The sequence below is a fragment of the Neopelma chrysocephalum genome, unplaced genomic scaffold (assembly GCF_003984885.1).
Source record: "Neopelma chrysocephalum unplaced genomic scaffold, ASM398488v2 Primary Assembly neopelma1_23, whole genome shotgun sequence".
NCBI classification, from domain to species: Eukaryota; Metazoa; Chordata; class Aves; order Passeriformes; family Pipridae; genus Neopelma; species Neopelma chrysocephalum.
Window position 1 is genome coordinate 18,097,598 of NW_020897691.1, and position 27,973 is coordinate 18,125,570.

At 39.7% G+C, this 27,973-nt stretch overlaps 1 protein-coding gene across 10 annotated transcripts in view; it reads left to right on the plus strand.

Moving 5' to 3' along the window:
* Positions 1-27,973, plus strand: part of TIAM2 (T cell lymphoma invasion and metastasis 2) — a 195,245-nt gene that overhangs the window by 120,533 nt on the left and 46,739 nt on the right. For 9 of the 10 annotated variants that reach the window (XM_027688776.1, XM_027688771.1, XM_027688752.1 and 6 more), the window contains 8 exons: positions 6,377-6,562; positions 7,522-7,668; positions 11,561-11,623; positions 16,568-16,735; positions 19,445-19,549; positions 19,969-20,047; positions 20,905-20,997; positions 22,043-22,303. In XM_027688776.1, coding sequence (XP_027544577.1) covers positions 6,377-6,562; positions 7,522-7,668; positions 11,561-11,623; positions 16,568-16,735; positions 19,445-19,549; positions 19,969-20,047; positions 20,905-20,997; positions 22,043-22,303 — 1,102 coding nt within the window. The remainder of the gene's footprint in view (positions 1-6,376; positions 6,563-7,521; positions 7,669-11,560; positions 11,624-16,567; positions 16,736-19,444; positions 19,550-19,968; positions 20,048-20,904; positions 20,998-22,042; positions 22,304-27,973) is intronic. The other variant, XM_027688822.1, reaches the window with a different exon arrangement.

Below are 27,973 nucleotides of genomic sequence, written 5' to 3' on the forward strand. Positions count from 1 at the left end.
ATGTTATGGGTGGTGGTATTCCCCCAGCATGTAACTTCTCCCCTAAACCTAAGAGAATTAGGACAAAAGGTAACAAGTTTGAAAATCCCCTGGTGCCGAGATGAATTTCAAAGCCTGTCTTTAAAAAAATTTTAATTTTCCCAGGTGTTTAAACTGCTAGAGAGACCACAGTGTTTGCTGTGAAACATGGAGTTCTGTAAAACTCGTAGGGAAGTTAGTGAAAGAGATTATTAGCACTTATTCAGAACTCTTTTAACAAAATATTGCACATTAAGTCAAAAGTGGAGCTGCCTCTGCCTGTAGAATTGGTTTTAGTGGGATGGAAAATCTCACAATGACGGTACTGTAGCCCTGGGTATACTTCTTTATGTACTTGGTAGATAAGTCTTTCCTGTTATCTCACTTTGGAACAATAGTGTGAATAATAGTTGCTTGAAAGCATCTGGAGTTTTCAGATTTTAATATGTTGGTATAATCATGATTTCCAGGCTATTCAGGTGTTTCTGAAGTGATTCGTATTTTCTGTGCACATGATACTTAACTTACTGATCAGATGGGTTTTGAACATAGGTATTTACTTGCAGGCACATGCTTGGAGACATTTTTTCCAGAAGTTTTCATATGTGTCTTCCACCTAAAAGTAGTTGCCATAAAAAAAAAATAAGGGGATTAGTAAGATGGTGGTCTCTTTATTATGGGTAGTCATTAAATCCACTAGTACCTTTCTTCCCTTCCCTGTAGTGGTCTTCAGCTTTTTGCAAAGAGCATAACTTCATTACCTTTTTTTTTTTTCCAATTTACTTGACTCTTCCTCGTTTCTCTCACATTTGAAGGAAGATGATTGGAATGTGTCTGGGAATTTATTCTTCAGGCTCCACAAAGCCCAAATTTCATGTCTTAACTTTCTATAAAGCATCTGATGAAATATTGTCTGACATTGAGATGAAAATTCACAATAACAACACTCAAAGAGAATCTTTTCAGGAAACTAGCACATGCCAGTATTGCCACATACAAATTCAATTTGAATTACAGTACACAGTAACTTTTTTTTTGTTCCATATCCTCTGAAACTAAAAAAAAAAATTGTCTAAAGTTGTTAAAACAGATCTTCAGTTTGTGTGGTCTCTGAACTGGCTAAAAGCAGAGCTCTGCTTTCTGAGAGGTTCAGTACAATTTCTTTTCAGGTATCACTCTTCAGTAAGGATGGTTCTTCCCAACATCATTAGCAAAATACTTCTCTTTACTGGTAGTAGACGAAATGAGTAGGCAGTCAGAAAGTTAGGGACGTTCATCTCCAGTCTCCCTGCACTGTAATTACTGTTTTACAGATGAGTGAAATTCCATCTTTGTTTTGCAAAGATTTGGCATAAAATAATGAAAAATTATTAAACTATTACTGAGCTTGGAGTTGGATAGCATTATCTCATATGATGAAGCTGGTGAGGGAGAAGGTGCAGAAAGGGCTGGAGGTCTGGACTTTGGGGAGGGGCAGCTGGGTAATAAAGTTCAGTGGCTTTCTTACTTACATCCCTAGCTATAGGCATATATGTGGTACCACCAATTTCAATCAGATTATCGACAAGAATGTAAATTAGGTACATGTGCATGCAGTTTTGTGCTATCAGTGGTATTCGAATAAGATTTCCTCTGTCTGTTTTGGTTAGAAATTATGAAAATTCTGTCCTTCCAAAACAGCCAAAAAGATGGCATTTATTGGAAAAAATGTCTTCTTATTTCAGGAAGATATTATAACCTTTTTTTAAGTCACCAGGTAGAATGAAGAATAAAGTATTTCTACTTGTACATCAATGTTGCTGTACTCTATTATGTTGCCATTTTTATTTCTTTGAGCTGAAAGTTATGACAGTATCTCAGTGGCATTTTTAAAGTAATGGGATTTCTGGGAGAATGATGTTTTTGCTTCTTCGAGTTCTCTTTAGGAACTAATGACAATAAAAATCTGTTCCTTGTCCCCAGAAACCAAGTGACTCATTTTTCCAGATGGGTACAATATGAATTGTGTCTGAGAACCAGGGACTGGAATGCAAAGAGTTTGGTGTTGTTTGTAATGTGATTGAAAAGCTGTGCATATAAAACAGCAGCAGTTTCTTTTCAATCCATTGAGTTCCCTACATCAGCATGCAGAGACACTTTCCATCTGGAAATAAGATGTTGTGTAGGGAAAAATTTTGAATTTTTATTGCTATAGATAGTGAATTGTGTCAGCAAGGCAGTCATGTTTCTGCATGGTATAAGAACTTTTACTAAATAAAATCAGTTTTGAAGCACTTAGCTTCACTTAAGCATTGAGAGAAGGACCTCCTCTCTGTGCATCTCTTCTTTTGTGCTGCTTTAAATAGGTGCCAAGTGAAAAACCAGTGTGTTGTTATCAGATCAACTGTCCAGGAAGTTTATTCCATCCTTCTTCTAGGTCCTTGAAGTATTGCTACATTGAGTTGATATGGTGTCATTTCTGGCACTGCTTTACATCATTTGAGTACTGATTTGGCTTTTATCACATTGAGCTCTTTTCACTTTGTAGAGAACATGTGTTTGAAAATGAGACAGTTCTTCCTCAGCCTCCCCAAAAGATACTGTTTGCACTGTAGTGTATGAACAACAAGGAGCCAGGGACTGTCCCTGAACCACACTGTTGGCACTGCCTTCGCTGGAACATTGAGGCCCTCCGTTTTGCAGTCTGCAAGCCCTAAAAATGTTCCAGCTGAGGTGGTGGTGCCACTGTAAATGTCAGCTGCAGAGACAACTGTATAGCACATAGGAACTATGGATACTGTCACCTCTGGAAACCACTGGTCTGTATTGTCTGGTCTGAATATATTTACCCCTTGCCTTTCCCAAGCTCCCATTTTAAAGTTTACCTTTAGGAAACCTAGCAGGATTATTGAATTGCGAGAGACCTGTTTTCAAGCAACTTCCTCTAGCTCCTCTGTTTCATGGTTTAAAATGTAATTAATTTGCAATTTTTTCTCAGTGTCTGAATAGATTTTTCACTAACCTGGAGGAGAATTGACTATTTCTGTTCTGAAAATGATCACTGCTGCTGAAGTACTGCCAAAAATACCATGCTGATGTTCCTTTGTATGTTAACTCTTAATAACTCATTCCTGTACTAAATCTTTGATGCAAAAGCCCACCCCCTCACATAATTACTGTCTTGTCCCTGCACCAGACTTCCTTGCTTAAGTTCTCCTGGTGTCCCAGGATAAATAATTCTCAAGGCTTCCCACATTTTACTCCTTTCTACCACAGCTTCCTTTTTCTGTCTGCCTTACAGGATCCTATTAAGTTCAATACATTTATTTGGATGGCCTTTCCATGCCTTTATTCCAAGCTTTTTCATGCTGCCACTAAGCCCATGAACCCTTGCTTAACATTTGCCTGGATTGAGAATGACATCCTCCCTTTCCTCTTGAAAAAGCCTTTAATGCTTTCACATTTCATGTGTGCTCGCTTGTTTTGGTGTACCTTATGTTGGGCCATATCTCTTATCTCTTTGCGGAATCACTTCATGCTGCTGTTAGCCTTTGTCACCCATTCCTGCTCCCACAGCTGTCTGCTGCATCCACTTTTTCCTTTTTGCTTTTGAGCAGATTTCCAAAGGGCCGTTTTGTCTATGCATGATGAAGTTAAGTCCTTGAACCATCTTTCGGGCAGTCCTCCCACGTGGGGCAGAGATTTACCTCACACAATAGCAGAATAAGGCTTGCAGCAGCTAGTCTGCAGGCTGTAAATTAACTTCATGGACCAGGTCATACTGTGCTTTGAAGTTGTTGCTTTTTTATTTGTGTGCTTCCCCCATTTAGTCTTCAAGAATATAAATCTTTAGGAAGAATTATCATAGTTTAAAAGGCTTAGACAAATAGCAGCTGGTATTGGTTCATGGTCTCCCATTGGTTCCAGACATCCCTGGTTTTGATAAGGCTACAAGACAATCTCAGAAATTCCTTGCCTACAGCTTTTGCTAATACCATTAAATGTAACATTGTGATTACTGATGCTTTTGGAGCTGATTAACTAGTATCCTGCATGGCTGATAAACACTGTAATTTAATTATTTCTTCAGCATGGTCTAATGTTGTACCCTACTCCTCCTTCTTTGATTATCTTTATTTTGAAATATAACTTAGAACAAGTCTTTAATGGGGATTTTGAAGAAGGCCTAAGAAACACAAGTATGCCTGTTTAGACTGTGCTCCATGGGGACAGGATGCTCCATTCTAGCGGTGCCCAGAACAAGCCTTGCTCTGTTCCTGAGGTATTAAAAGTCGACTTGGCACTGTACCCACAGTGGTGTCATCTCAAAGGGAAGGGCATCACCTGAGCTTGTTGCTTTTGGCTTTGTGAAAAGCTGACAATGATGTTTTCATTCTAGCTGGGTGTTGACACAGAGAAAGAGCTCATCTCGCATTCTCCTTTTGGGGTCGTCACATGCATAAAGTACTGGCAAGCAGAAAAATGTTCTGTGAGGAGTGTCTGAGAGCACAAAGAAAGCAAAAAAAAGGCAATGATCAAATAAACCTAAGGAAAAAAAAAGATTATTCTTTCTGAAGTGCAGAGTATGCATATTTTGTGACCCATTGTGAGACTAGATGAGGCATCTTTGTTATGTGTATGTCTCTGTCCTTTCTCAGTGGACTTTTGAGAATTGCTCTCATTATAAGCTTTTGTAAATTCCTTCTTTTGCTTTTAAGAGTAATTCTTTGAAAGATTTTTTTTAAGTGTATTACAAATTTGCATTTGTAGCTGTACAAAATGGAATATTGTCTTCCCTTTCTTCACCCTACCTGCCAAATAAGAACACCTCTTACTTCCAAAAGCATAGCCACAGCTGATGCCTCACTTTGTGAGCACGTGCTCCTAGCTGGACTAGGAAGGGTCTCTATCAGCTGTAGCACAAACTTTAGCACTGTTTTGTTAACAGAGCCTTTTTCACTCTTTCATTGCTTACTTCTTCATTGTTTAAAGTAAAGAGGCAAGATGCTTGTTTAATTTTTGTGGTATTTGACAGCATTATAAGGAACCCGAACTGATTTTGCTTCTAGATGAGCCTACAGGTCATAGTTCACCTGAGATTTTTATATTTGTTGGTTTGTTTCCTGAGTCACAAAGGGGTTTGTCCCAGCCTTGGCTAATCTCAGTGTGAGGTGATAATGTCCTGTGCATGCAGAGACAGGGTGCGCCAGCAAAAGATATGAAGCCAATGCTCATTAGAGAAAACGTGATGAACTTTCTCCACAGCCCTAAACCACCTGTTGAACAGCAAACATGCAGTGATTGAAGCTGCCATTGGAAGAACAGCGTTATCAGGGATTTTAAAAGTCTTCAGTACATGAACTTGGTGTATGATAACCTAATGGACGTGGCTTTTCTGCCTTGAGTCAATGTGCTTGCTGCCTTTTATTTATAGGTACTATTTATAGGTATTAATGTATGTTGTACATTAATTGTACAGTCTGCAGGTCAGATTGTAGCTGCAACTACCAGTCTGTCATTTGGGGAAATGAACAGCAAAATTTAACTTTGATGCAGTGCATAAGAATATGTGTTTGTTTAAATGAGTGTATATTTGCACAAATACTTAAAATCTGTCATCTAAACCTTGGTTCAGAACTTTATCTAGTAAATATTTGAGTCTTCACTTTCCTAATTTTACATTGAAACTGAAATAAGTTGTTGCATCTGCATGTACCTGTGTTAGATATGTTTAAAAATTGCATATATGCATTCCTGCTTTTGATCCAGTGGTCTGTATTGAGTCTATATAGCTGTTTTTTGCAGTTTGCCTGAGTGTGTCTTGCCCTATTACTAAGAACAAGAACCATGAGTATTGTCTCCTGTTTAAAAGTTAGGGAGGCCTCGGATAGTAGTAAAAAATGAGCAGGACCTACCACTGTAGTTACTTTGCTTTGCACAGTGCTTTAGCATAGCTATGCTACTTTGCTTTCAGCCAGCCAGCTAGACAATCAAAGCTAAAACAACCAAGACTAATTTCCAAAAAGGAGAGAGAAGAGTGGGAAAAAAAAAGACAGAAAGAAAGAAAAAAAGCCTTCCTGAACCACAAGGTTGGGTTTTTATGTAACTGTTTTTGTGGCTATCAAACTACCCGAAGTTTATGGTATGTTCATCTTGTCAGTATGCATTTAAGACCACCAGCTTCGTTTTGTTTCAAGTCATCTTTTGGGTTGATGTAACACAATATGACTGGATGTGTTTTGGCAGGGAATAACTAATCTAATCCTTATACTACCAGATGAAAGTAATTTACTATGGGTTTGGGGAAGAGCTCAAATTTTCAGTGCAAACCACAAAGATATTTTTCCCCTTTTAATTGTCCCTTCTTATATCTAAACAGATCCAGCAATGGGAACAAAACCTGGAAAAATTTAACATGGACCTTTTCCGAATGCGATGTTACCTAGCCAGTTTGCAAGGTGGGGAGCTCCCAAACCCAAAGAGCCTTTTGGCTGCTGCCAGTCGTCCTTCAAAATTGGCACTGGGGAGGCTTGGCATTTTCTCTGTCTCATCCTTCCATGCACTGGTAAGTCTGAATGCACTTTTCATGGGTGTGTTACACAAAGCCATCGTTAATATTGTGCTCAGATGTGGAATTGTGCTGGGATAATACATGGCTGCATCCACATGTGTTGCTCAGGCAGCCCTGTTTCTTTCTCACCCTATCTACCTTTTCCTTGACTGCTAATCAACTTTCCTCTGCAGGATATGGCCATGATGGTTTTTTTGGCCCCTGGGAAGTTCAGAATTGGGAGTCCCTCCTAAAAAGGAAGTAGTCTTGGGATAGGCTAAAACTAGAGACAATTCAAATTATAAGTCCCTTTTTTAGGAACTGTAGGCTGTGTTTCTAAAGAAGAATGAGTGAGATCCTCAGCTGCTGTAACCTGTTGTCACCCTGTCAGCTTTAAGGGAAGTACAGCAGTAGCAGGTTCACCTCTGCTCTTTAACCTTAGTAGGGCTGCAAGGCTGATCTTGGCAGAGAGATCTGGACCACATTTCCTGCATGTGAAGTCTGAATAGTGATACTGAAAGTCCTGCCAAGGAATGTGTTTCTCTCTGCCACTGTTTTTATCTGTGTGGTTTGTGCCGTTGCTTGTTAATAACTCAATGCCATAGCACATTTATCTCCTATGTTTGGCAATTTTGAGAATGTCTTCCTCTAGCAATTTTGTATCTGAATGATAGGTTATCATTCTTCTTCAGAGCCTTTTCATTAAATGCTTTTGTTGTACAGAGCAATATTTTCTGAGTTCCTCCTTTCCTATGACTTCTAATTTTGCCCCATGACAAAAAAATGTCACTACCACACCACTGGAATAACAAAACAAGCATCACTTCTGAAAGTTTAAAACATTTTCCTTGGACCTTGGCATATTACATTGAGGTGAACTGAAGTAACCCTCATTTGATACCTCAGGTTTAAAAAACTGACAATATTTTGCTGTTGTGAGAATGATACAGGAAGGCCTGTCTCTGTTTAAATAGATCTGCTCCAGGGATGAAGCTGCTCTCAGGAAACGTACCCTGTCTCTGTCTCAAAGGGTTCGAAATAAGAAGGGTTTATTTTCTTCACTAAAAGGACTGGACACATTGGCGAGAAAAGGAAAAGAAAAGAGACCTTCCATAACTCAGGTAGGTCTTACTTGCTGCAGAGAGCATAGAACGGCTTGTTTCTCCTGGAGCTCATTCTGCAAGGTGCTGTTGGTACATAGAGTAGAAGATGTTGGTCCATCAAACCTGCATCCAAGGTTTCAGTAGGTGTGGCAGACTTGCAGTGGGATCATCACTTGTGAGTGTAGTGTATATATCTAATTTTGTGTTTCTTTGTGATAAGATTGGTGAATGACAGGTTTTGACCCACTGAGTTAATTAGTAGCCGCATAAGACCATCAGATTTTAATTTGTAATAAAACTTCTCTTCTGGTACATTGCAAACTGTTAGAAAGTAGGGTTTCTTTGGAGATAGCCTGTATGCATAGTCCTTAGCACAGTGTGTGCTTGTTTGTGACTGGGACTCTGAAGTACTGTTACAATTGATTATAGAGTAACACAGATGATTTTTCAAGGAGAAAGGAGGAGAGACTGCTGCAAAGACAGCCATCTTTGACATTGGCCTCCTAAAGCAACACTTGGAAGTACATTTTAGCTGATTGAAAGTACATTTTAGCAAACAGAAGACTTCTGTCATGCAGGAGGTCAGCTGTTGGTGTAATAATAATGGCCAGTCTTCACGAACGAAGATTTGGGGAAAGGTCTTTTACCTTTCCAGCCTGCGCAATGGATTTTTTAGGTGAGACACAGCATGCGCTGAACTGAGCCCACCCTTTAATCCTAAGGTTCATCTGCCGGGGCCAAGCGAGCTTGGACAATGGCAGTGAGGTCCTCAGGACGTAGGTTTGTTTAGAGTGACCTTCTCATAGATGGATGGCCTCAGAGGGCTAACGGGCTCCATCTGCCCGGGGGGACTGGGAATCGAACCTGGGTCGCAGCAGTGAGAGTCCGGCATGCTAACCACTAGGCCACCAGGGGTCCCCAACTGTTGGTGTAGGCAGCTGACAAATAATGCCAGACCAATTTACAGCAGCTCTAGGCTTGGTGCAGGCTTGATGTTTCTGGGTCAGGCTGGATCCTGGGAGAGGAGCTGTGCTGATGCATGCTCCCACCAAAGGGCTGCATTACTGGTGAAACCACAGCATCTCACAGCAACTTTTTCTCTTTGTGAAACTAATGGTCTGTGCACACATTCAGTGTAAACCCCACACTTGAGGAGTCTGTGCTTTCTCACAGCTATATGTGAAACAAACATTTGCTGCCTTTTCCCTGAAAAAAGGTAAATAAGAGCAGAAACACTTCTTGACAGTGAGGCAGAAGGCATAGAGGTGTACCCACACTTAGATCATTAGTTTTCATTAGCCTCTACCATGTCTGCTGTTACTCCTGCAAAGCAGTATTTTGTGCGTTGTTCATTAGGTAACTTTGTTCCTATCATTCCCTGGCCCTTGTATTTTGATTTAATTAGACAAAGATCTGTGATTAGCACTTGGAAATTAGCTGTTCTTGCACATCTGCTAATTAATCTGTTGTGGAATATTTAAACAAGCCTATCTGTACGCATCTTGCAATAGCCACAGAGCTGATGCAACAGATTCAGTGTTGCAAAATAACACATAAGGATTTTCTGGTCTAGTGGTTTGTATTTTTAATAGGTAAATATCTATGAGTTCCACAGGCATTAAGCTTCTTTAGGTGGCTGTTACACATTTTAGCATATTGATCGAGATGTGTTAACATGGTGAAGTTGATTAATAAAACTCAAGTCTGTCTTACAAAAGAAGGAACCGAAGGAGAGATTTTCTCCAGGTCATCCTTTTCATGTAATTTTCCCTGTGCTCCCTAGCAAGTGAGTCTGGTCTGCGAGTCCTGCACCTTTATTTCTTTATTAATACAAGCCCTGAGGGAAGAGATGTTATGCCGCTTAGCTCTGTTCCCACCAGAGCTGATACCTCACACGGTTTTTAACTGGGTAATATGTCTTCTCACAAGTTTTATAGCCCATGAAGGGGATTCTGTGGAGTTCAGGGACAGGGAATCTTATACCTATGGCAAGAAGAGGAGGTTCCTGCTGCCCTCACAGTGCTTTTCTAAGCACAGAGAAGGGGGCTCTGTCACAGGCAAAGGTACCCCTAGTGAGTCTTCACCCTTCTTATTCCAAACCTTGCAACCAGTTGGCCCAAAAATGTGTTCAGTTTCATACACAAGCTGAGGTTCTTGATTTTTTATTTTTTTTTAATTAAACATCCTACAATACAATTAAGGAAATGTAAATGCTGAGTGTTGCATATGAAAAACACCATGCAATGATTCATACTCATAAAAGTGAGGAATTTTTAAGGGCATGGCTTGAAAATTGACCCATGAACCTGGGGCTGAAAAGAGAGCCACATCCCTGCTCAGACTTGTGTATATGCACATAATTTTATATCAAAATCAGAATAGGTCTGAGGCTGACTTTCTTGTCTCTTTCAGCCCACTGGGAAGCCAGGTGAATCAGAGAAGTGGAGTTCACTTCTCTGCTCATTGTGTTGCAATGTTTTCTGTCAAACAATAGATTAAAAAAAGTCTTGCTTTCTTGGATTTAAGTTCATTTGACAGTAGCTGGTATGTTTTAATCTGACATACCTTAGCTTCAAAATCAGATGGTATATTTTTCAACATTGTTGTGTCAGAGAATTTTTTAATTGTATCTTGTTTATTTTTATGGCATTAATAAATAATGTTCAGAGTTTCTATGCTCAGAGGCTTTTGTAAACATTAATGTAGTGGCTCAGTCTTTTACAAATCAGTTAATAAAACTGCACTGTAGCAGATGGGGGATGTCTAGGCTCACATTATCCTCAGTTTCTTGAATGCTCATCTGCTTTCTTATGTCTAAATGGTGAACTGTTTTGAGAAATAATAAGCAATAAAATACTTTGATTATGTCTGTGGGTGAGACAAGGAAGTTCAGAAGTGGTGCCCTTTATTTGCATTGGCAGACACTGGCTTTTGTATGAAATCTTAAGAGAGAGTTTGTTGTTGTCTTGGATTATTTGAAAGGCTTTTGCTAGTACCAAAAACTAAAAAAAAAAAGCTCAGATATAAGTCTGATATTGTCCTGATTTTTTGTCTGCAGCATTTAAAAAATGTTATTTATATTTGCACCTTGGTAATGTTATTATTTGCAAATGTCAATATCCTGTATAAACTATATAGATCTATCCATGTGTTTATACCAGCCTTATCACCAAAATATCTGACTGTATCCACATGCATTGATTGGATTTTAAAAATTTTCATTAATAAGTCTAATACCTTTGTGAGATGCTAGTAGTTAAGCTTCCAGATGGGCAATGTACATCTCAGTTTCTGCTTTCATCACTTTCAAAGCAGACACAGTAGTTAGTCAGCTATTTTCATTACTTAATAGTGTGGAGTTTGGGTCAAGTATGCTTTTAAAGCTAAGCTAGAAGTTTCAGTCAATAGTGTCAAGCAAACTGCTTGGTTAAGAGAGATGAAAAACTGTAGGGTAGGAAGTTTTAGAAACCAGCAACAATGGTTTGAAATAGTTCCTTGAAATCATGATGAGATTTGTAGCTGTACTTAAGAGTATTCTGAAGATGAAATTTATAACTTCCAGTGTAGGGCCTGATTTGAAGGTAAATGACTTTAATGTTATTGCTAAATAGTAGATAGGAAAACCACAAGGACATGAATGTTTTTATACATATTTGAATATGTATGTATGCATGTAGCTTGAAAGAGAAAATCTGCTTAAATTTTCTTTATAGATTTGTATTTCTTTATTAATTCTAGTCAGAGTAAAGCAATCAAAAGTACAAAAATATCCCCTGGGTTTAGCAGGTTTATATATATTTATTAATTTAATTTGTAGTTTTTATTTTTTGGAAGGATTTACCCAACACAGATAAGAAGTAAATGTGCTTTTTTGTTTAATCTACTTATTTATCTGTAATATTTTCAATAGGTTTTTGATTCAGCTGGAGGACATGGATTTGCTGATGTTCGGAATTCAGCCAACTCTGCTGAGGTAAGACATGCCTGTCCTCGTTCCACATCATCATGTTTTTGAATTCCTGAATGTATTTCATTTAGTGTATGATTGGGCTGGTTCAGAAACCCCAAAGAGGTTCATAAAATGTGGTTATTGTTAGATGACAGGATTGTAATTCTGCTAATGAAACCACTCTAACATAAGTTTCTGAACATTCATGTAGTCTTTAAAAAAACCAAACAAACCCCAAACCAAAAAACTCCTCTAGAAGCTTCTTCACAGCACTAATCTGTGCAGTCTGTACACTGTCTGAGAAAGATTTGGGACTGAGCTTGTTTGAAAGCATCCTTCACAGTATGGCAAATCATAGAGTGGTTTGGGTTGGAAGGAACCTTGAAAGGTCATCTAGTCCAACCCCCCTGCAATGGGCAGAAAAACCTTCAACTAGATCAGGGTGCTCAGGGTCTCATCCAATCTTACCTTGATCATCCCATCTGGGATGGGATGATACCCAAGGTATATTTTTCCCCTTTGCCTACTTCAACAGAACCTTTGTATTTTGAGTATAAAGGCAATAAAATCTATGTAAAGTCTGCAGAGCATACCATCAGAGAAGTGAGAATTAATGTATAGCTGGAGATTGCCCAAGTAAAGGAAGAGGATGAAGCATCCCCCCAGGAGCATTATCCAGCTGTGACTGATGTTCTCTGGTGCCCAGGAGGAGGAGAGCTGCTGCTTGTCCCTGCATGGCCTCAGTCATGGTCCCTCTCCATTACGGCAGCCTCCTTAGGGGATAGCACCACTATCCCTGGAAGCAAAGCAAGACACTCCAAAATACATAACAGCATATCTGTAGGATCAGTGAATGTTGTCTGTGTGCTGCAGGGCTTATGTAGACAGTATCCTTCCTCAGTAGGCTTGTGCAGGCTCCAGATAAAAACATCAAATTAAGTCTTAGGCACAGGGTTTCTGGACTTTGTTTTCTGAATGGTATAGCTGGATTTCTTTAATGGCAACATGAGTCAGACTCAAAGGGATATTTTTCTTCCCATCTGCCCCCTGCCCCTTTTCCTCCTTTGTGCCCTGAACCAGATAGTTTCGTGATGCAGTTTAAATCTTGAAAGACTTTAAAAAATCATTCTACAATACTGTTCCATTTCAACTGAGTTTGTATACCAGGTATTAGACAAGAAGCCAAAATCTGCATTTAAACTGCAATATTGCTCTGGAAAATGATTAACTGTAATGAAGAGCTGTAATGAATCTTGTGAGGAAGGTTGGAACAAAGTTCATAATTTCTCATAGATTTTTATGAGGGTTTTTTGTATTGTTATGTAGTACATGGTTTATTTTCTCATCAAGTGCATTTATTTAATGGCTAAGTAAGAAAGAAATGTATAATTACACAGAAGTTATGCTACTGGGAGAGACATCTCCTGTTCACAGCACCTACCCCTATAATGCTGTTTTGCCTCCTGTAATTATCTTCACATTTTGTCTGTTCTTTGAAAAAGTGTATTGAAACACCTGAGGTCCCTTTTTTTACTTGACCACTTGCATGTTATTTCCTGGGGTAGGAAAGTACTTAAACTAAATCACTCCTCTCTTTTCAAAATAAATTATAATTATGAGGTATTTCTGGTTAATATGGTCTCCTGTAGAGAACACTTAAAAATTCCTCAAGAATGTAGCTTTGGATATGGTATTAGATAGCATCCATGTCCCATCTCAGAGACAGCAAACACAATTTGTTCCTGTTCAAATCTGCTAAAACATGGAAAGGTTTGCCACGTGAGAAGTGGCAAAATCCCGTGGGTGCAGCCCCTTCAGGTTTTTCCGAAAGGGTTGTGACACCAGTCCCTCGGTTGAATGCCGATTCCTTTGTGTCTGTGAGGGTGAAGGAGCTGCCTTATGCAAGAGTGTCTGCTGTGGGTCTCCTGTCCCCTGGCCTAACTGGAGCATTTGCTCTTCCTGAACCCTTCTGATGAGACAGAGAAATGTTTTGAAGGCATTAGGGAGCAGGCAGAATGAAGTCCTCTCCCTTTAGTGCTGTGTTGGTGAAGGGACGAGGTCTGTCTTCTTCTCCCAGCTCTAGATAAAGCAGCCTTCTCCAAATTCAGGTAGGGGCTTACAGTCCTGTTTCGCAGGTAGAGGAGAACCAGCAGGAGGGCAGTGTGGCTGCAGGTTTTGGGACAGATTTTACAAATTTAGCAGGGTTGTGTTTCAAGACTAGAAAAACCCACTGAATTTATGTGCTGAGCAGAGCTCTGGAACTAGAAAAACATTACTATTATTATTATTATTATCTCAACCCTATTTCTAAAACCTTTTCTCAATGGGTGTTAAATATAGCATAGGCATTTTTAAGATCCTGACATTTTGATGAATCATACAGCAACTCAGAAATGATTCATCATAACTCTGAAAACCGTTACTCTGGCATCCGCCTGGTTTCAATGACTGATTAAAAATAAATAAATAAAAAATCCCAACAGAAACAGCATCAAAACTTTTATAAAATGCTGCCTGAGGAGAGTAGCAAATGATAAATAGTGGGGTCTTCTGGAAAGGCTGTATTTTCGCTGAAAAGGATGATAAAACAGAGGCAAATAGTGGGAGGAAATGATGAAGTAACCTATTGGTCCTACAGCAGCCCTGTGGCACAACGTGTGACAGTCTGAAAATCCTGGTGCCTCTTGCTGGAAAATTGGATGGCTTGTTATAACTTTATGTGGAAATGAATGAATGAACTATTGTGGAATTAGTCACTGCAAGCATAACAGGAAAAAAAATCTCTTTTCATGTCAGATTTTCTGAGTCAGAAAATGTGGATGAACCTTGACTGCAGTTAAGGAACAGAGTCATGTTTAGTAACAGAGGCGAGTTTATCTCAAGCTGTATGCTTGAGCATCAGTGTACATGGCAAGGAATGGACATATCTCAGATTGGCTGCAGAGCTTTCTGTCCTGTCTTAAAAGCTTACACCAAAAGGTGGCCTTGAATGTAGTTCTCATCACCTTAATCCTCTATGATTTGAGGTTTGGGTTTTTTTTCATCTCTGGCAGTAGTGAGATTTATTTCAGTTAGGCATATTTGAACAGCTGCTGTTGCAGTGCAATAAACCATTGTGGTAGTTGCAAACCTTTGAGCTGCTTGGAGCATCTCCCTTGATGCAAGCATAGCATTGGTTTTCCCTGGAGGAAGCCCCCAGGGAATTCAGTCTGACTCATTTGTGCTTCACTCTCGCAACCTGCCTGCCTTGCCCCCTGTCTCCCTTCTCTTATTTACACTGTGGAGGAAGGTCAGCTTTTATTCCCAGGCACTAGATTTAGTGCTGAGAGAACTATGCTTCTAAGGGAATTATCTTCTTCAGTATCACCAGTGTTATGAGCAGTCTGCAACTACAGCCACCGAGGTGAAACTTCACCTGGTGGATTTCATTGCTGCATTAATTGCAGTAGCTTAACATGATTCCTGTTTTGTATAAGTAGTAGCTGAATTTTAGTAGGATTGCCATGCACCTGTGTTAATTGAAATTTCACGTTCAACTAGTTAAAAGGGACAGCTGAGCAAGACAGACAAGATTCATGAATGCCACTAGTTCATTAATATTATTTCACCAAACCAAAGTTATTCTGGCATCAAATTATAACTATGCCACATTCTGGGTCAGCTGCAACTTGAATTTCTGCATTGTTTGGTAATTACCTGCATAGCATTGCTTGCTTCATCATTTTTACAGCCACAGTTGCTATTTGGAAAAACAAAATAGTATTGGTCTCTCTGTTACTACTGGTAGATTGTTGTCAATAACTTTGCTGACTGCAACAAGCGAAGCAGCCCTGTGCAGTGATTTTACAGCAGCTTTTAATTGCAGTGCACCCCTGGGCTTGTATCACTATGGAGAGGAGGAAGAATTGCATAATCAAGGGTCTTTACATAGGCAACAATTCCCCCAACCAACAACAAACCAACCAACCAAAAATACTAAGGAAAAAACATTAAGGATGTAGGCACTCCAGAGAACAGTTCAGGATATCTTAAGATATGTCTTGGGTGGCAGTTCTGCCGCTTCATGGGGTTACTGTCCCTTTCCAGTGACTACATGAGGAATCAAGGGACCTTATCTGCATAAACTCAAATGTCTTGATGTGGGTATATAAGTGATATGCTGAATAGGCAGACCCAAATACACATGTGAAACTTCAAATTCTGAACAGCTCTTGCTGTTTTTCTCCTCCTTGTGTGGCTTCCTTTGAAACATGCAGCCTCAAGTGCAGTATAGGAGAAAGTGTGAAAGTAAAGCGTGAGAAAGTGGCAGGGAATTTATTCAGGGTGGATGTTGTTATTTGGTCAAGTGGAGTGGCTTTGGAATTAGAGAGAATGTGTAGCAAAATGGTAAACAGGCAAATATTGTTGCCTATGAAACAATATGTTCTTAAACTGGAAATAGAATGGGAGCACTTTATTCCTGCTTTAGTACTTTATTAAGTTATGACTTGCCTTGCTCCACAGTGCTCTCTGCTGGAAGTTTACTGTATTGTCATTTTCTGTCAAAATTACAGTAATTACGTTTATTTATTTATTTATAGAGTTATTTATAGAGTTATTTTACATTTGTTAACTAGGTAAAATTGTAGTAGTCAATTCTTCTTCAAGATTTACTTCCACTGTGATATAATACCAGGTAATTACATATATCCACGTTGAGTTAAATCAACAATTAACATGAAATAAAGATATAAAATCCCATAATGGGAATGTACAGGAAGTGCAATCCGAGCTTTAGAAAATAAGATCTTCTATAGTGAATAAGAGCAGGTATCAGAATTCTTTCCCTGGCTTGCCATGTTGGAAATTCACAGCACTGTGTCTAAATACATAATCAGTGCAAGCTGCTAAGTAATTGTGCTTTTGCTTGTTTGTTTTGTTTTTTTTTTTTAATATCCACATATCTTGTACATTTCTCCCTTGTTTCAGCAGCAAGTCGATGATTATTTGAATATCTACTGTTCAGTGCCAGAGAGCATCCAGAAGGAGAATGCTTGGGAAACACAGACATATGTTCATTTCTGTGATGGCCAAGGAGTGGCGCTGACACTCAAGCCAGAGCACAGGGTGGAGGATGTTCTGTCTTTGGCATGCAAGGTACTTACTTTTCATTCACAATTGCACCTTATTAATAGCCGTGGACTTGAGAAGGAACATAGTATATCAGAGGATGCCTAAATAGTGATAAGATTATCACTATTATATAATAATAATACAATAGTTATATATAATATTAATAATACATAATACATAATTAATAATACCGGCATCTCCCAGTCACTGTCTCAGGGCACATTGCTCTCTTTCCTTTAGTTGTGTTATTTATATGTTGTAGCCAAGGTTGCAGGATTGTGGAAAGGTTTTCAAAAGGTGTTGCTCAAGACAGTGCACAGTTGATACTTAAAGAGCAGAGGCAGTTTGCCAGGTAGTCAGGCCCTGAGTAATGTCAGCACATGTCCACTCTGCGTTGTCCTTGCAGTAAACCTGGTTGTTCCATGCAAATTAATCACAGAGGAGCAAAAGGGAGTTAATGCCAGGAAATTAAGACAGTTAAGACTGCTGTGATAAAGGCTATCATATATGTTTGATTTTTAAAGGAACTTTTTAAGCTTTTAATTAAATACCAGTTCTATTTGTGAATTTCAAAGCGTGAATTTCCTTGTGTAAGTCAGTGCCACAATTTGAGAGGGATTGCTATAGATCATGGGACAGAAAACTGAGTCACAGGTTGAAGTTAAAATAGAGATGCTAGTTTTAACTACAGACCAAACATCAGCACCTCTAGAACATCGCAATGTACCTAGTACTTTTGTCTCCACACATGTCAGTGCTTGAATTTAGCTCTAACTTCAGGATTCAAGTCACTTAAATTATGCAAACAAGCTTTTTGGAAAAATTTACCCCGAGTTCTGTTTTCTGGTAAATATATTTCATTTATTTCACAAGGGGAAAAACAGGAGAAAAAGGAGTCCTGTGCTGTACAAGATCCAGCTGTATCTTTTGGCAGAGGTTAGGGTGAATTTGTAGGTGAGGTCATTCAACTGGCTTGAAGTTAATGAGTTTTGAGGCTTCTAATGAAGGAAGGGACGCAATTTAATGGCTTATTGCACCTGTTAATATTGCAAACAAACAAACAAAATCAAGTTATACAAATTTTTAAAAATCCAAGGTAAACTATGGTTTTAAAAATCAAAATAAGCACACTGACTTAGCCAAGTCCCATTGTGTCTCCATGGCATCACTAAGAAGAAATTATCTTCTTGTGGCTTTTCCTGATGGAGACTGAATCCTGGAGAAAACATTTAATGCTTGCCTTTACTTTTAAAACCCTGTCAGGCAAAAGGGAGTGTCTGAGACATGATTTGACCACCAGGTGGCATGGTAGAGCTGAAACATTTTGAAGTCCTTAAAGTGGCATGCAAGACCCCTAAAGGAGGAAATAAAATTAAGTAAAATTAAGTTGAAAAGGAAATTCCTTACCTTTCTTACTCCATCATTCCAAAATATTTGTAATTTTCAAGCTGACTTTTAATTTTCAGTGTCTGTATCGCATGAAAATTTAGTTTTAAATTATTTGATTTTTTTCTTAAATGTTTTTCTGTTTTATTTTGTCTCTCTATTCTGTGTGTAAAGCTTTTCATAAGCATTCTCTAATGCTGAATACTTTCTGCTCATCTATCCTGGTTCTTTTCCTTCTTACATTTTCATTCTGCTCTGGTGAGTGTAAGGAATCTTTCTTCTTAACAGAACATGTTTGAATGTTATGTGGATAAGGATAAAGTTCACCAGGGTTGTTGGTTTGTTTGTTGGTTTTTTTTTCCCTTCACCCACGCTTTATAGGGTTTCTACTTTTCTCATTTCTGTTTTCCATCTGAGGTTTTTGGGTAGCATGTATACAAAATCTTGTGCATTTATATTGAATTGTTCAGGATACAGAACACATGCAACTCATAAACTGTAACACATAATAAAATGTTAAGGTAATTACTATTCACTCAGTAGATTTAGATTTTGTAAGCTGCAAAGATGCACTAAAGGGGTTGAATAACCCTCAGGGAGCTTGTCATTCCTTCTCTTTCAGAAATTTGCTTCCTCTTGTTTTAGAATTATTGCTCTATTAATATGCTAAAGTGAAATGTTTTGTGCCATGGTGTCACCAGTATCCTGATTTTTCAGAGCCTCCCATCAGGGACTCGGCACTTTCAGACTAATATCTTTGGGGAATATTCCTGTTTCCCTTTGACTTCCTGTTGAGATAGGATCTTTGCTTTGACCTCATGGTGAAAAAAAAATACATGGAACTCTCTGATCATAGATGAAACCCAGCAATAAAAATAAAATCCAATAAAGGCAAACCCTTAGGGAACCTACTTGCTATCACATCCCCTCTCCTAACTGCCCATACATGCATATGCATTTTCTATATCAGGAGCAAAACTTACTGAACAGAACCGAATCATTAAAAGTAGTCATAGAAAAAGGTGGCTGTGAGTGTTAAGTTCAAAAGGACAGAAACCAGTTGTGATATCTTTGGAAACATATATTACTGCTCAGTTAGTCTAATAGTCAAGACATAGTGTTTACGAAAGGATCTGGGAGGATCATAAGGCAAAATGGAAATTGCTCTTGAACCTTATCTTTTAAGCAATGCATCTGATTTTGTTTATACCACAAAAATAGTTGGAAAATTACTTTTGAGGATTGCTTTTGCATGATTTTAGAAGCTTTGTGTGTGTGTGTGTCACTTCTTTGTGTTCTAGGATTCTGGAAATAAATAACAAATTCCAAACTATTTTTCTTCCTTAGATGAAACAGCTGGAGCCAAGGCACTATGGCCTTCAACTCAGAAGACTCGTTGATGAAAATACTGAGTATTGTGCTCCTGAACCATACGAGTACATATTAGACCAGGAAAGTGTGACTCCTTTTAGATAAAACTCTGTCTGCAGCTGCAGTTGAATTGTCACCTACAAATATGTGAAATTTAGATCTAAAATAAGATTTAAAGCTATTCCCAGACTGCACTGTGTCATCCTTATTCACACGTTTGGGTGGCTAGGCACTGCAAACACTTTCTTCAAGAACTGTTTGAAGATTTGAGGCTTTTCGTACAAAAGCAGAGTGTCAGTCTCTACTTCGGGCTGGGTTTTTGATCTTTAGCTTTAGTCTCACTGATAGCAGTGATGCTTACACAGTAACGCAATTCTCTGTGTAAAGACAGCAAGTCTTGATGCAAAGAATAACGTGCTTGTTTCTCATGCTGTATCTTTGGGTTTTGATGCTTATATTTTCATAATTTGATGACTTGTGTTACTGTTTTTTTCCAACAGGTGTATGATGAAATAGAAATTTGTCCATTGAACGTTTATCATGTTCATCTTACAAAGACTGAAAACATAAGTGATTATGGTAAGCTGTCAGGAATTCCCTTTTATTCTTCTCATTGCTTGTTTTCTCTCTTCAGGACTTTTCTGTCTCTGAGAGCAGGTAGAGCCATCCTTGGTAGATCAAAGTGTGAGTCTGCAAGTGTCTTTCTTATGTTTTGGAAGAGACCACTTTCTAATTTTGCTAAAATGACCAAATAATTCAAGCATGAACTTGTCAGAAAACAAAAGTCCTTTGCCAGTATTAATGAAAGTGCTGTCAGTCAGGCCATGGTCAAGGTCTGCCATTTTTTTGTAGTGGGATCCTCTCTTGGCACAGTATCAACAGTGTCCTTTGGAACAAGTTCTGACAGCTTTTTGTCTGTGGGAGGCAGTTATGCCTAGGAATAATTATATACCTTGCAAGGATACCCTTGTAAGGCAGCTTTGTGCTGTTTTTTAGCTGCAAGTCTGCAATAAATGATTCCTTTCTGGGCTGTCCCACTCACTGGTCTGTATAGTTTGCTGCTTTATAGTTTGGGTTTCCAGTTTTTGGACCTGTTTAAGACACCTCTTTGTCTGATGGACATGCTGCAGAACTCTTAGCATAATGATGAGCTGTGCCTGTTATTGAAATGTCATACGGAGTGGAGGTAGAAATTACTTTTTGAAGTAATTACTTTTTTTTAACAGCAGAGTATGACATTTCCTGGGAGTTGAAAAGTCCTATTATTTTTAACAGGCCTAACAATGACTGGGAAACAATGTAATAATTTCTGTATGCTCTGTGGGTGTGTTCTCACAAGAAGTATCCTCCTTCTTGTATAGAGTCTACTAAATACACAAAATAAAAGGGAAATGTCGCCAAGGAAGTTTATTTGATTAAAACCTCTTTTACTTCAGGCTTTGCTGTCACAGCACAAGTTGCTGAAAATGAGCATCTCACCCGTATCCTTGTAAGTGATGTACTCCCTGATGGACTGGCATACAAGGAAGGTACTGTATCGTGGTTGTGTTTAAAACTGTTCTTCATTATCTTTCTAAAGTCCAAAAACTTAAAGAAGGTTTAGTAATGCTGTCTGAAATAGTTCTTGGCTTTTGCTATTCACCATTTTCTTTCCTGAAGACCACTGGAAATATGTGATACAGGAAAAATAGTGTACACAGTGTAACCAAATTATCCTTTCAATATAGTGGGTAGAGTTCTTGTTCAGCCTTGGAGACAAAGTCTGTATTCAGTCAACCAACCAAGTACTTTTGCGCAGAGGAACAGACTGGAGAAAGAGTTCGTCTCACACTAGGGAACCTCATGGGCTTGATCAGTTTCTGTGACCCATCACTTCCACCTTTTCTGGCAAGGACAAGTAGCCTTCCTCCCCAAAGTAGTTTTCTGCATATATTTCTGTGAGTAGCTTCTCCACAGCACTACTCAGAAACTGTGCTTCTCTTCACCAGCACATTTGAGGATCACCTGAGTTCTGTTCTCTGAAAAACAAACACAGAGAAATGGAGACAGATATCAATTTGCTACTTGATGGCAATGTCTACTTAGTTGTTGCTGACCTTGAAAGACAGAGTTTGCCACTGTTTAGATTTATATAAAAGCTGATAGAACTCCATCCTTTGTTGTTCCAGTTTTGCATGAATAATTTGATCTGCATGACTAATGTTGTGCTATTCCCACATAAAGAAATATGTGGTATGGTGCTGTATACTGGTGGTATCTGGTTGTGAGAGGTGGCTCTATTCTAATCTTCTTGAAAGCTGTGCTGCTTTCCCACCCACCCATTTCTGTGACATCTTTAAACAGAAACAACTTGCTTGCTGTACTATGTGTAACACCTATCAAAGTAAGCATGAGGTCAATCTATAGCACAAATAAAGCTCCCATTGATTCTAATGGACTTGTTGTAGGATTAGGCTGTTAGAATTCAAACCAAAAAAGTAAAAGGTGAATCACCATAAGGTTTGGTTTGTGACCCTTTGTGTTTTATATTACCTCTTTTTTTATATTTACTTCTCTGCTTTCACATGCTCCCAGGGCTCCGAGTAGGCAATGAAATCCTGAGCATAAATGGAGAGGCTGTGTCTGATCTTAACCTCAGGCAGATGGAGTTGCTGTTTTCACAGAGAAGTGTAATGCTCACAGTGAGAATGAACCATTGTGGGACCCAGCAACCCTTATGTGTATCCTGGTCTGATGGTGACATTTCCCGGGATCCAAAGAGTTTGTTGCCCCCTCCAAACCAGTCACAGCTCCTGGAAGAGTTTCTAGATAACTTCAAAAAGAACACAGCAAATGGTAAGAGGCTGACAATAATTCCATTACTTTCACCTCGCTTCCAATATCACTGTTTTTTAAAACTCAGTTATGATTAAAATTATGCGCTTGCCTTAGAAACACAAGTACGAACTGTTGAAGTTCCATTTATGCTCAATATCTGTCTGTTATTTTGTTATTTTCTAGGGAGTAGAAGTGGAACAGAATATGATTATGTCTGCAGGGAAAGGATATTATTTTAATCTGTTTGGCTGCACCATCCAGTATTATCAAGTGCTCTCTTAACTGTTCTGTGTCATCTTGGGTACCTCCAACATGTCCATTTCACAGGCACCAGTGGTTGAAATGTTGTGATGGCTTTTAGAGGCAGAGTATTGTTCTGTGTTTACCATGGTTTACATGTGGTAAAGTAGCACGTACATTAAGGGTACCTTCAATGCAAGAATCGGCATCACCTCAGAAAGGAGTCATTTAGCTCTGCTTCCACCCGGTGTTCCTGTTGGGTGCAGCTGCCCACTGTGTAGAATAAAGCCCATGAAAACAGCTTTTATAGGGATTGTCTTGCTACTACCTGCTCATATTTCTTACTCAATGTAACCGCTGTATTAAGCATTGAATGGAGGACGTAGCCTAACAGTGTTGTGTCAGGATGTGATCCTCATGGATTTCTGTATGATGAGCACCAGGCAGGGAAGGTGCCTATGTGGTAAGGACTGCTCCTGGATGACATCACAACCCCTTGGCCCGAAGGAAGTGCCAATGCTCACTTCTGGGTTGCCTTTTTGGCTGGAAATAGGAGGTGGCATGTAGGGGGGCTCTGCCATGCTGGGTTGGAGGTGAGCCGTGGTCACCCTTCCCTTCCTTTAGCTATCTTACTTTGCTGGAGAACTACAACTTCTGATACCGGAATGCTTGCAAATGTCTGCCTAAAATAGAAAGTACATGGGGTTTTGCTTACCTTTCTTCCCACGTCTTGACTATTTTTCAAACAAGATAGAAGGAAATTTAACTAGTTTCTCACTTTGAAAGGTGCAGTTTCCTCACTGTACCTCTGGAGGATGCTAGTAAAATTCTGCAGGAAAGCTAGCCAGTATGCACTGCTGTGTGAGGGGAACAGCAAGAGGTACAAAAAGGGATCGCTGATTTTTATGTATGATTACGGTGTCAAGTGTTTTCTGATTGGATTTTTTTTTGTAATTAAAAATGGAAGAAGAGAAAGAATCACATAGGAGAAGTTGCTAGAATGGATTTAATTATAAAGGAATTTTATTAGGTCATCTTTTGAAATTAAAAGAAAACTGAATACAAGATTTGTGATTCAGTAAGTAGCATCTCTCTCAGGGGCCTTATTTCAATTTAAAATGCCATTAAATTGACTAGTGGCACATAAAGGTTAGTGTCATAAACCAAAAATTATGATAGAGCTAATTAATTACATAATTATACCAGGGCTATCATCCAGCTTGTTGGCTTGATATCATAGGCCAGCACTACCTGGAGTATTCAGTGTAATAAATGTATGTGTCCATTCACTAGATTCCTCATTCCTCCGGGATAAATTTGCAACCTGTGCAAATATTCCATTATAACAGGAAATTACTGGAGTATGTACTATACTTTAAGCACTAGTAGATAAAGGGACATAGTATATTTGCTTTTCTGCTTAAAAGCAGTTAAGAAAGATTTATTTTCTTCTCAAAGAGAACAAATAGTTCTAAATTAAGCTTCGTGAGGAGAATTTTTATGCTTATTGAATTCAGTGCTTAGTGTCTGATCACCTGATCAAGTTCAAATGGAAACAGAAGAAAATGGCATTACTTTGAATTAATAGGTAATCATAAAGGGTTTAACTGTTCTGTGTCCTGTTACTCACTCAGGAATTGAATAAGATTTTAGATAAGCAGAGGGGGCACTTAATGATCCAAGCAGGGATTTGGAGGCCAGGGACTCTTAAATTCATATCCAGTCTTTATGAAATCATAGAATCATTAAGGTTGGAAAAGACCTTAGAGGTCATCGAGTCCAACCTTTGACAGAACACCACCATGTCAACTAAACCATAGCGCTCAGTGCCATGTCCAGTCATTTCTTGAACACTCTCAGGGATGGTGACTCCACCACTTCCTGGGCAGCCCATTACAATGCTCAACCACCCTTTCAGTGAAGAAATTCTTACTGATGTTCAACCTGAACCTCCTCTGGTGCAGCTTGAGGCCATTTCCTCTTGTCCTGTCACTAATTCCCTGGGGGAAGAGGCTGACCCTCACCTTGCTACACTCTCCTTTTAGGTAGTTGTAGAGAGCAATAAGATCAACCCTGAGCCTCCTTTTCTCCAGGCTACGCAACCCCAGCTCCCTCAGGTACTCCTCATATGACTTACTTTCTAGACCCTTCTCCAGCTCTGTTGCCCTTCTCTGGACGCACTCCAGGACCTCAATGTCTTTCTTGAAGTGAGTGGCCCAGAACTGGGCACAGGACTCGAGGTGAGGCTTTGAGTGCTGAGTACAGAGGCACAACCACTGCCCTGGTCCTGCTGGCTACACTATTCCTGATACGGGCCGAGATGTCTTTCTTGGCCACCAGGGCACACTGCTGGCTCATGTTCAGCTGGCTGTCAACCAGGTCCTCTTCCCCTGGCCCACTTTCCAGCCCCTCTTCCCCAAGCCTGTAGTGATGTATGTGGTTGTTGTGAACCAGGTGCAGGACCCAGCACTTCACCTTTTGAAACTCATGCAGTTGGCCTCAGCCTATTGATCAAGCCTGTCCAGATCCCTCTGCAGAGCCTTCCTCCAGCAGATCAACACTTCTGCCTAACCTAGTGTCGCCTGCAAATTGACTGATAGTGTGCATCCAGATCATTGATGAAGATATTAAACAGGACTGGGTCCAACACTGAGTCCTGGGGAACACCACTCATGACCTGCTGCCACCTGGATGTAACTCCTTTCACCCACTCTCTGGGCTCAACCATCCAGCCAGTTTTTTACCCAACAAAGAGTGCACCTGTCCAAGCCATAAGCAGCCAGTTTCTCCAGGAGAATCCTCTGAGAGACAGTATCAAAGGCTTTACTGAAGTCCAGGTAGACAATATCCACAGCCTTCCCCTCATCCACTAGGTGGGTCATCTGTTATAAAAAGAGATCAAGTTGGTCAAGCAGGATATACCTTTCCTAAACCCATGCTGGCTGAACCTGATCCCCTGGTTATCCTGTTTAATACTGCTCTGTCTCCTTTGGTAGAGTTGAGTGGGTCACTCTTAAGACCACACTTTTCAAATATAATTTCTAATGTTTGCTTGTCCATGTTGAGTCTGTTCTTCCAAAGCAGCGCCTTTGAAAGTCAGTTGGTGCTAACAGAGGAGACCTCTTTCAAAAATCAAGCACAATTTGGCTCAAGGTACAAAGAGTTGAAAACCTTCTGCTGTTGCCTCCCTGTTTTTATAAAATTTACTCTGTCTTTCTAGAGTACTGTGAGGATTAATGTGCTAAAATTAACAAGTGCTTAGAAAATGGAAATTTTCAGCCCAAAGTCAGACAGTAATGCCCTGCCTAGCACTTAGTGATGACCACCAGACAGAAGCAAAACAGAATTTACTTTAAATCACTGGCTTCATATAACTTGGGTGGTAATAGTTTGTCCACATTTGTTTACAGTTTTGTAGCTGCTTAGCTAACTCTGGTGAGTGCCTTTTTCTACGTATTCTGCTATGTTGAGGATATCCAATTATACCTTGTGGCAGTCTTTGGCACCCTTTACTGTACAGAAGGGAAGTGATTGACTTTCTCCAAAGCCACTAACTCTGCCACTCCTGAAAATCATTCCCAGGGAATTTTCTGAGAGTGATTCATTTTCTCCAAGAGGTTGTTATACCCTTGTAACTGTATTTTGGACCTGCTGTGGTTGTGTCATTTGATCTGCCACATTGCAATGCTATGTTCTTGCTGCTTAGCTGCTTGGCTAATCATAAGCTTATCCTGGAAAAGAAATGAGATGAAATACTTTTAAAAAATGCACCTATAAATGTGTAAACCCAAATAACAGAGCAACTAAATTTGCTCCAAGCTCCAGTGCTAAGGAAATTAAAGAAGTATTTAAGTAGAATTAAAAAATGAGGGAATTGGACTGGAATTCTTACAGCTGTGGAGGAAAAAATGCCTCATTTTAATATGGCATGGGTATCTGAGGAATAAACAACAGAGAGGGCACACAAATTGATAACTATATATTTAGGGTAATGCTGTGTGGGTTTATGGTATATCTGTGGAGTGCTGAGGCAGGAGGTAGAAGCATTAGTAGGTGTGAAAACCCATTGGAGAATGCAAGTTGCTGTCAGAGTTGGGCAGGGTTTTTTTCAACAGCAAGTGTGTTTTTGCCAAAAAAAGCTGTCATTTTGGTTAGCTGACACTGTTGAAATCAACACTAATTTGTAAATAGAACTCTGTGATTAAAAGTAAAAAAAAAAAAAAGGTGGGGGATGGCAGTTCCATGATGAAACACTTTCATCTGTGAGGGTTAGAAAGCTAAAGGGGAAAGAAACAATTAAAAAAAAAAAAAGAAAAAAATAAATTAACATAGCTGTTCCTGTGCTCCATGTTGTACTCCTCATCTGTGGGGTAGGGTCTGGGTTCCTATCTGGCCCACCTTTCTAGAGATGTAGTCCCAGGAGCAGTGAAGAAGGCTTGGGTGCTACTTACAAGAAAAAGGCTTGCTCCTCCTTCTCTTCCTCTAGCCTTCCTTTCAGCCCCACAGCACTCCTCCCACGCCTGTGCTGATAGCAGCACTTGCTGGGGCCCCCGAAGCTAATTAAGGAGAAATCTTTTTCCCCCACCCCAGCCCCTGCAAACTCAGGGAGTTGACATGATGGGTGCAGAGTCCTGACAAGGGCCAGAGCCAGGTAAGGAGGAGGAGCCGGGAGTAGGCAGGTGCTGGGGGAGAGCTAGTCATAAGGAGAGTTATTCTCAGAGGCAGCAAGCTCTCCTTCAATTGACCTGCCCACAGAGCACCTCTCTAGCCATTTTGGAGCATGGATTTTGCCCTGTGTATTCCCTCCTCTTGCACTAACCCTTGTGCAACAGTGTAGTCTGGGACATGCCAGTTTGAGTCAGTCCTGATGAAGCTATTTCATGCTCTGTAAGGCATGGCTGGAGTCAGGGAGAGAGAGTCAGGCTTTGTGCTGTTGGACAAGTGGCTGGGCTGTGTGCTGGAGAGGAGCAATTACATTTCAGCTCCTGCTCTGCTAAACATTGAAATACTTTTGCGAAGTGCCACTGCTTCAGGAGGAGGATCAGTGGTTTGAATCCTCAGATGGAAAAGTAGCTCTTCTGTTTACCAAGACTTGAGCAGCTTTGGATTTTAATCATAGTAAGCACACACAGAAGCAAAGCACATCAGTTGTCCACAAGTTTAATTTTGATATGACTAAATTATTTTTAAAAATATATTCTTAATAATAACTGGTTTGGATTCAATTCCAAGGTACCTTCTGTTTCAAATGCAATTTTCTAGGTGGCTTAGGTGCCTCTGTAAAGTGTAACTACAACTTACTGTTTCTCCAGAAAACTCCATTCAGCTTCATCAGATACCACTGAGTTAAGGGAGGAAAAGAAAGATAGAGGTCAGCTCTGCCAGCTGGTTCTCTGCAAGTCACTGTGCACGCCTTTCCAGGTAGCAGTCCCTACATCCTCTGTGTGT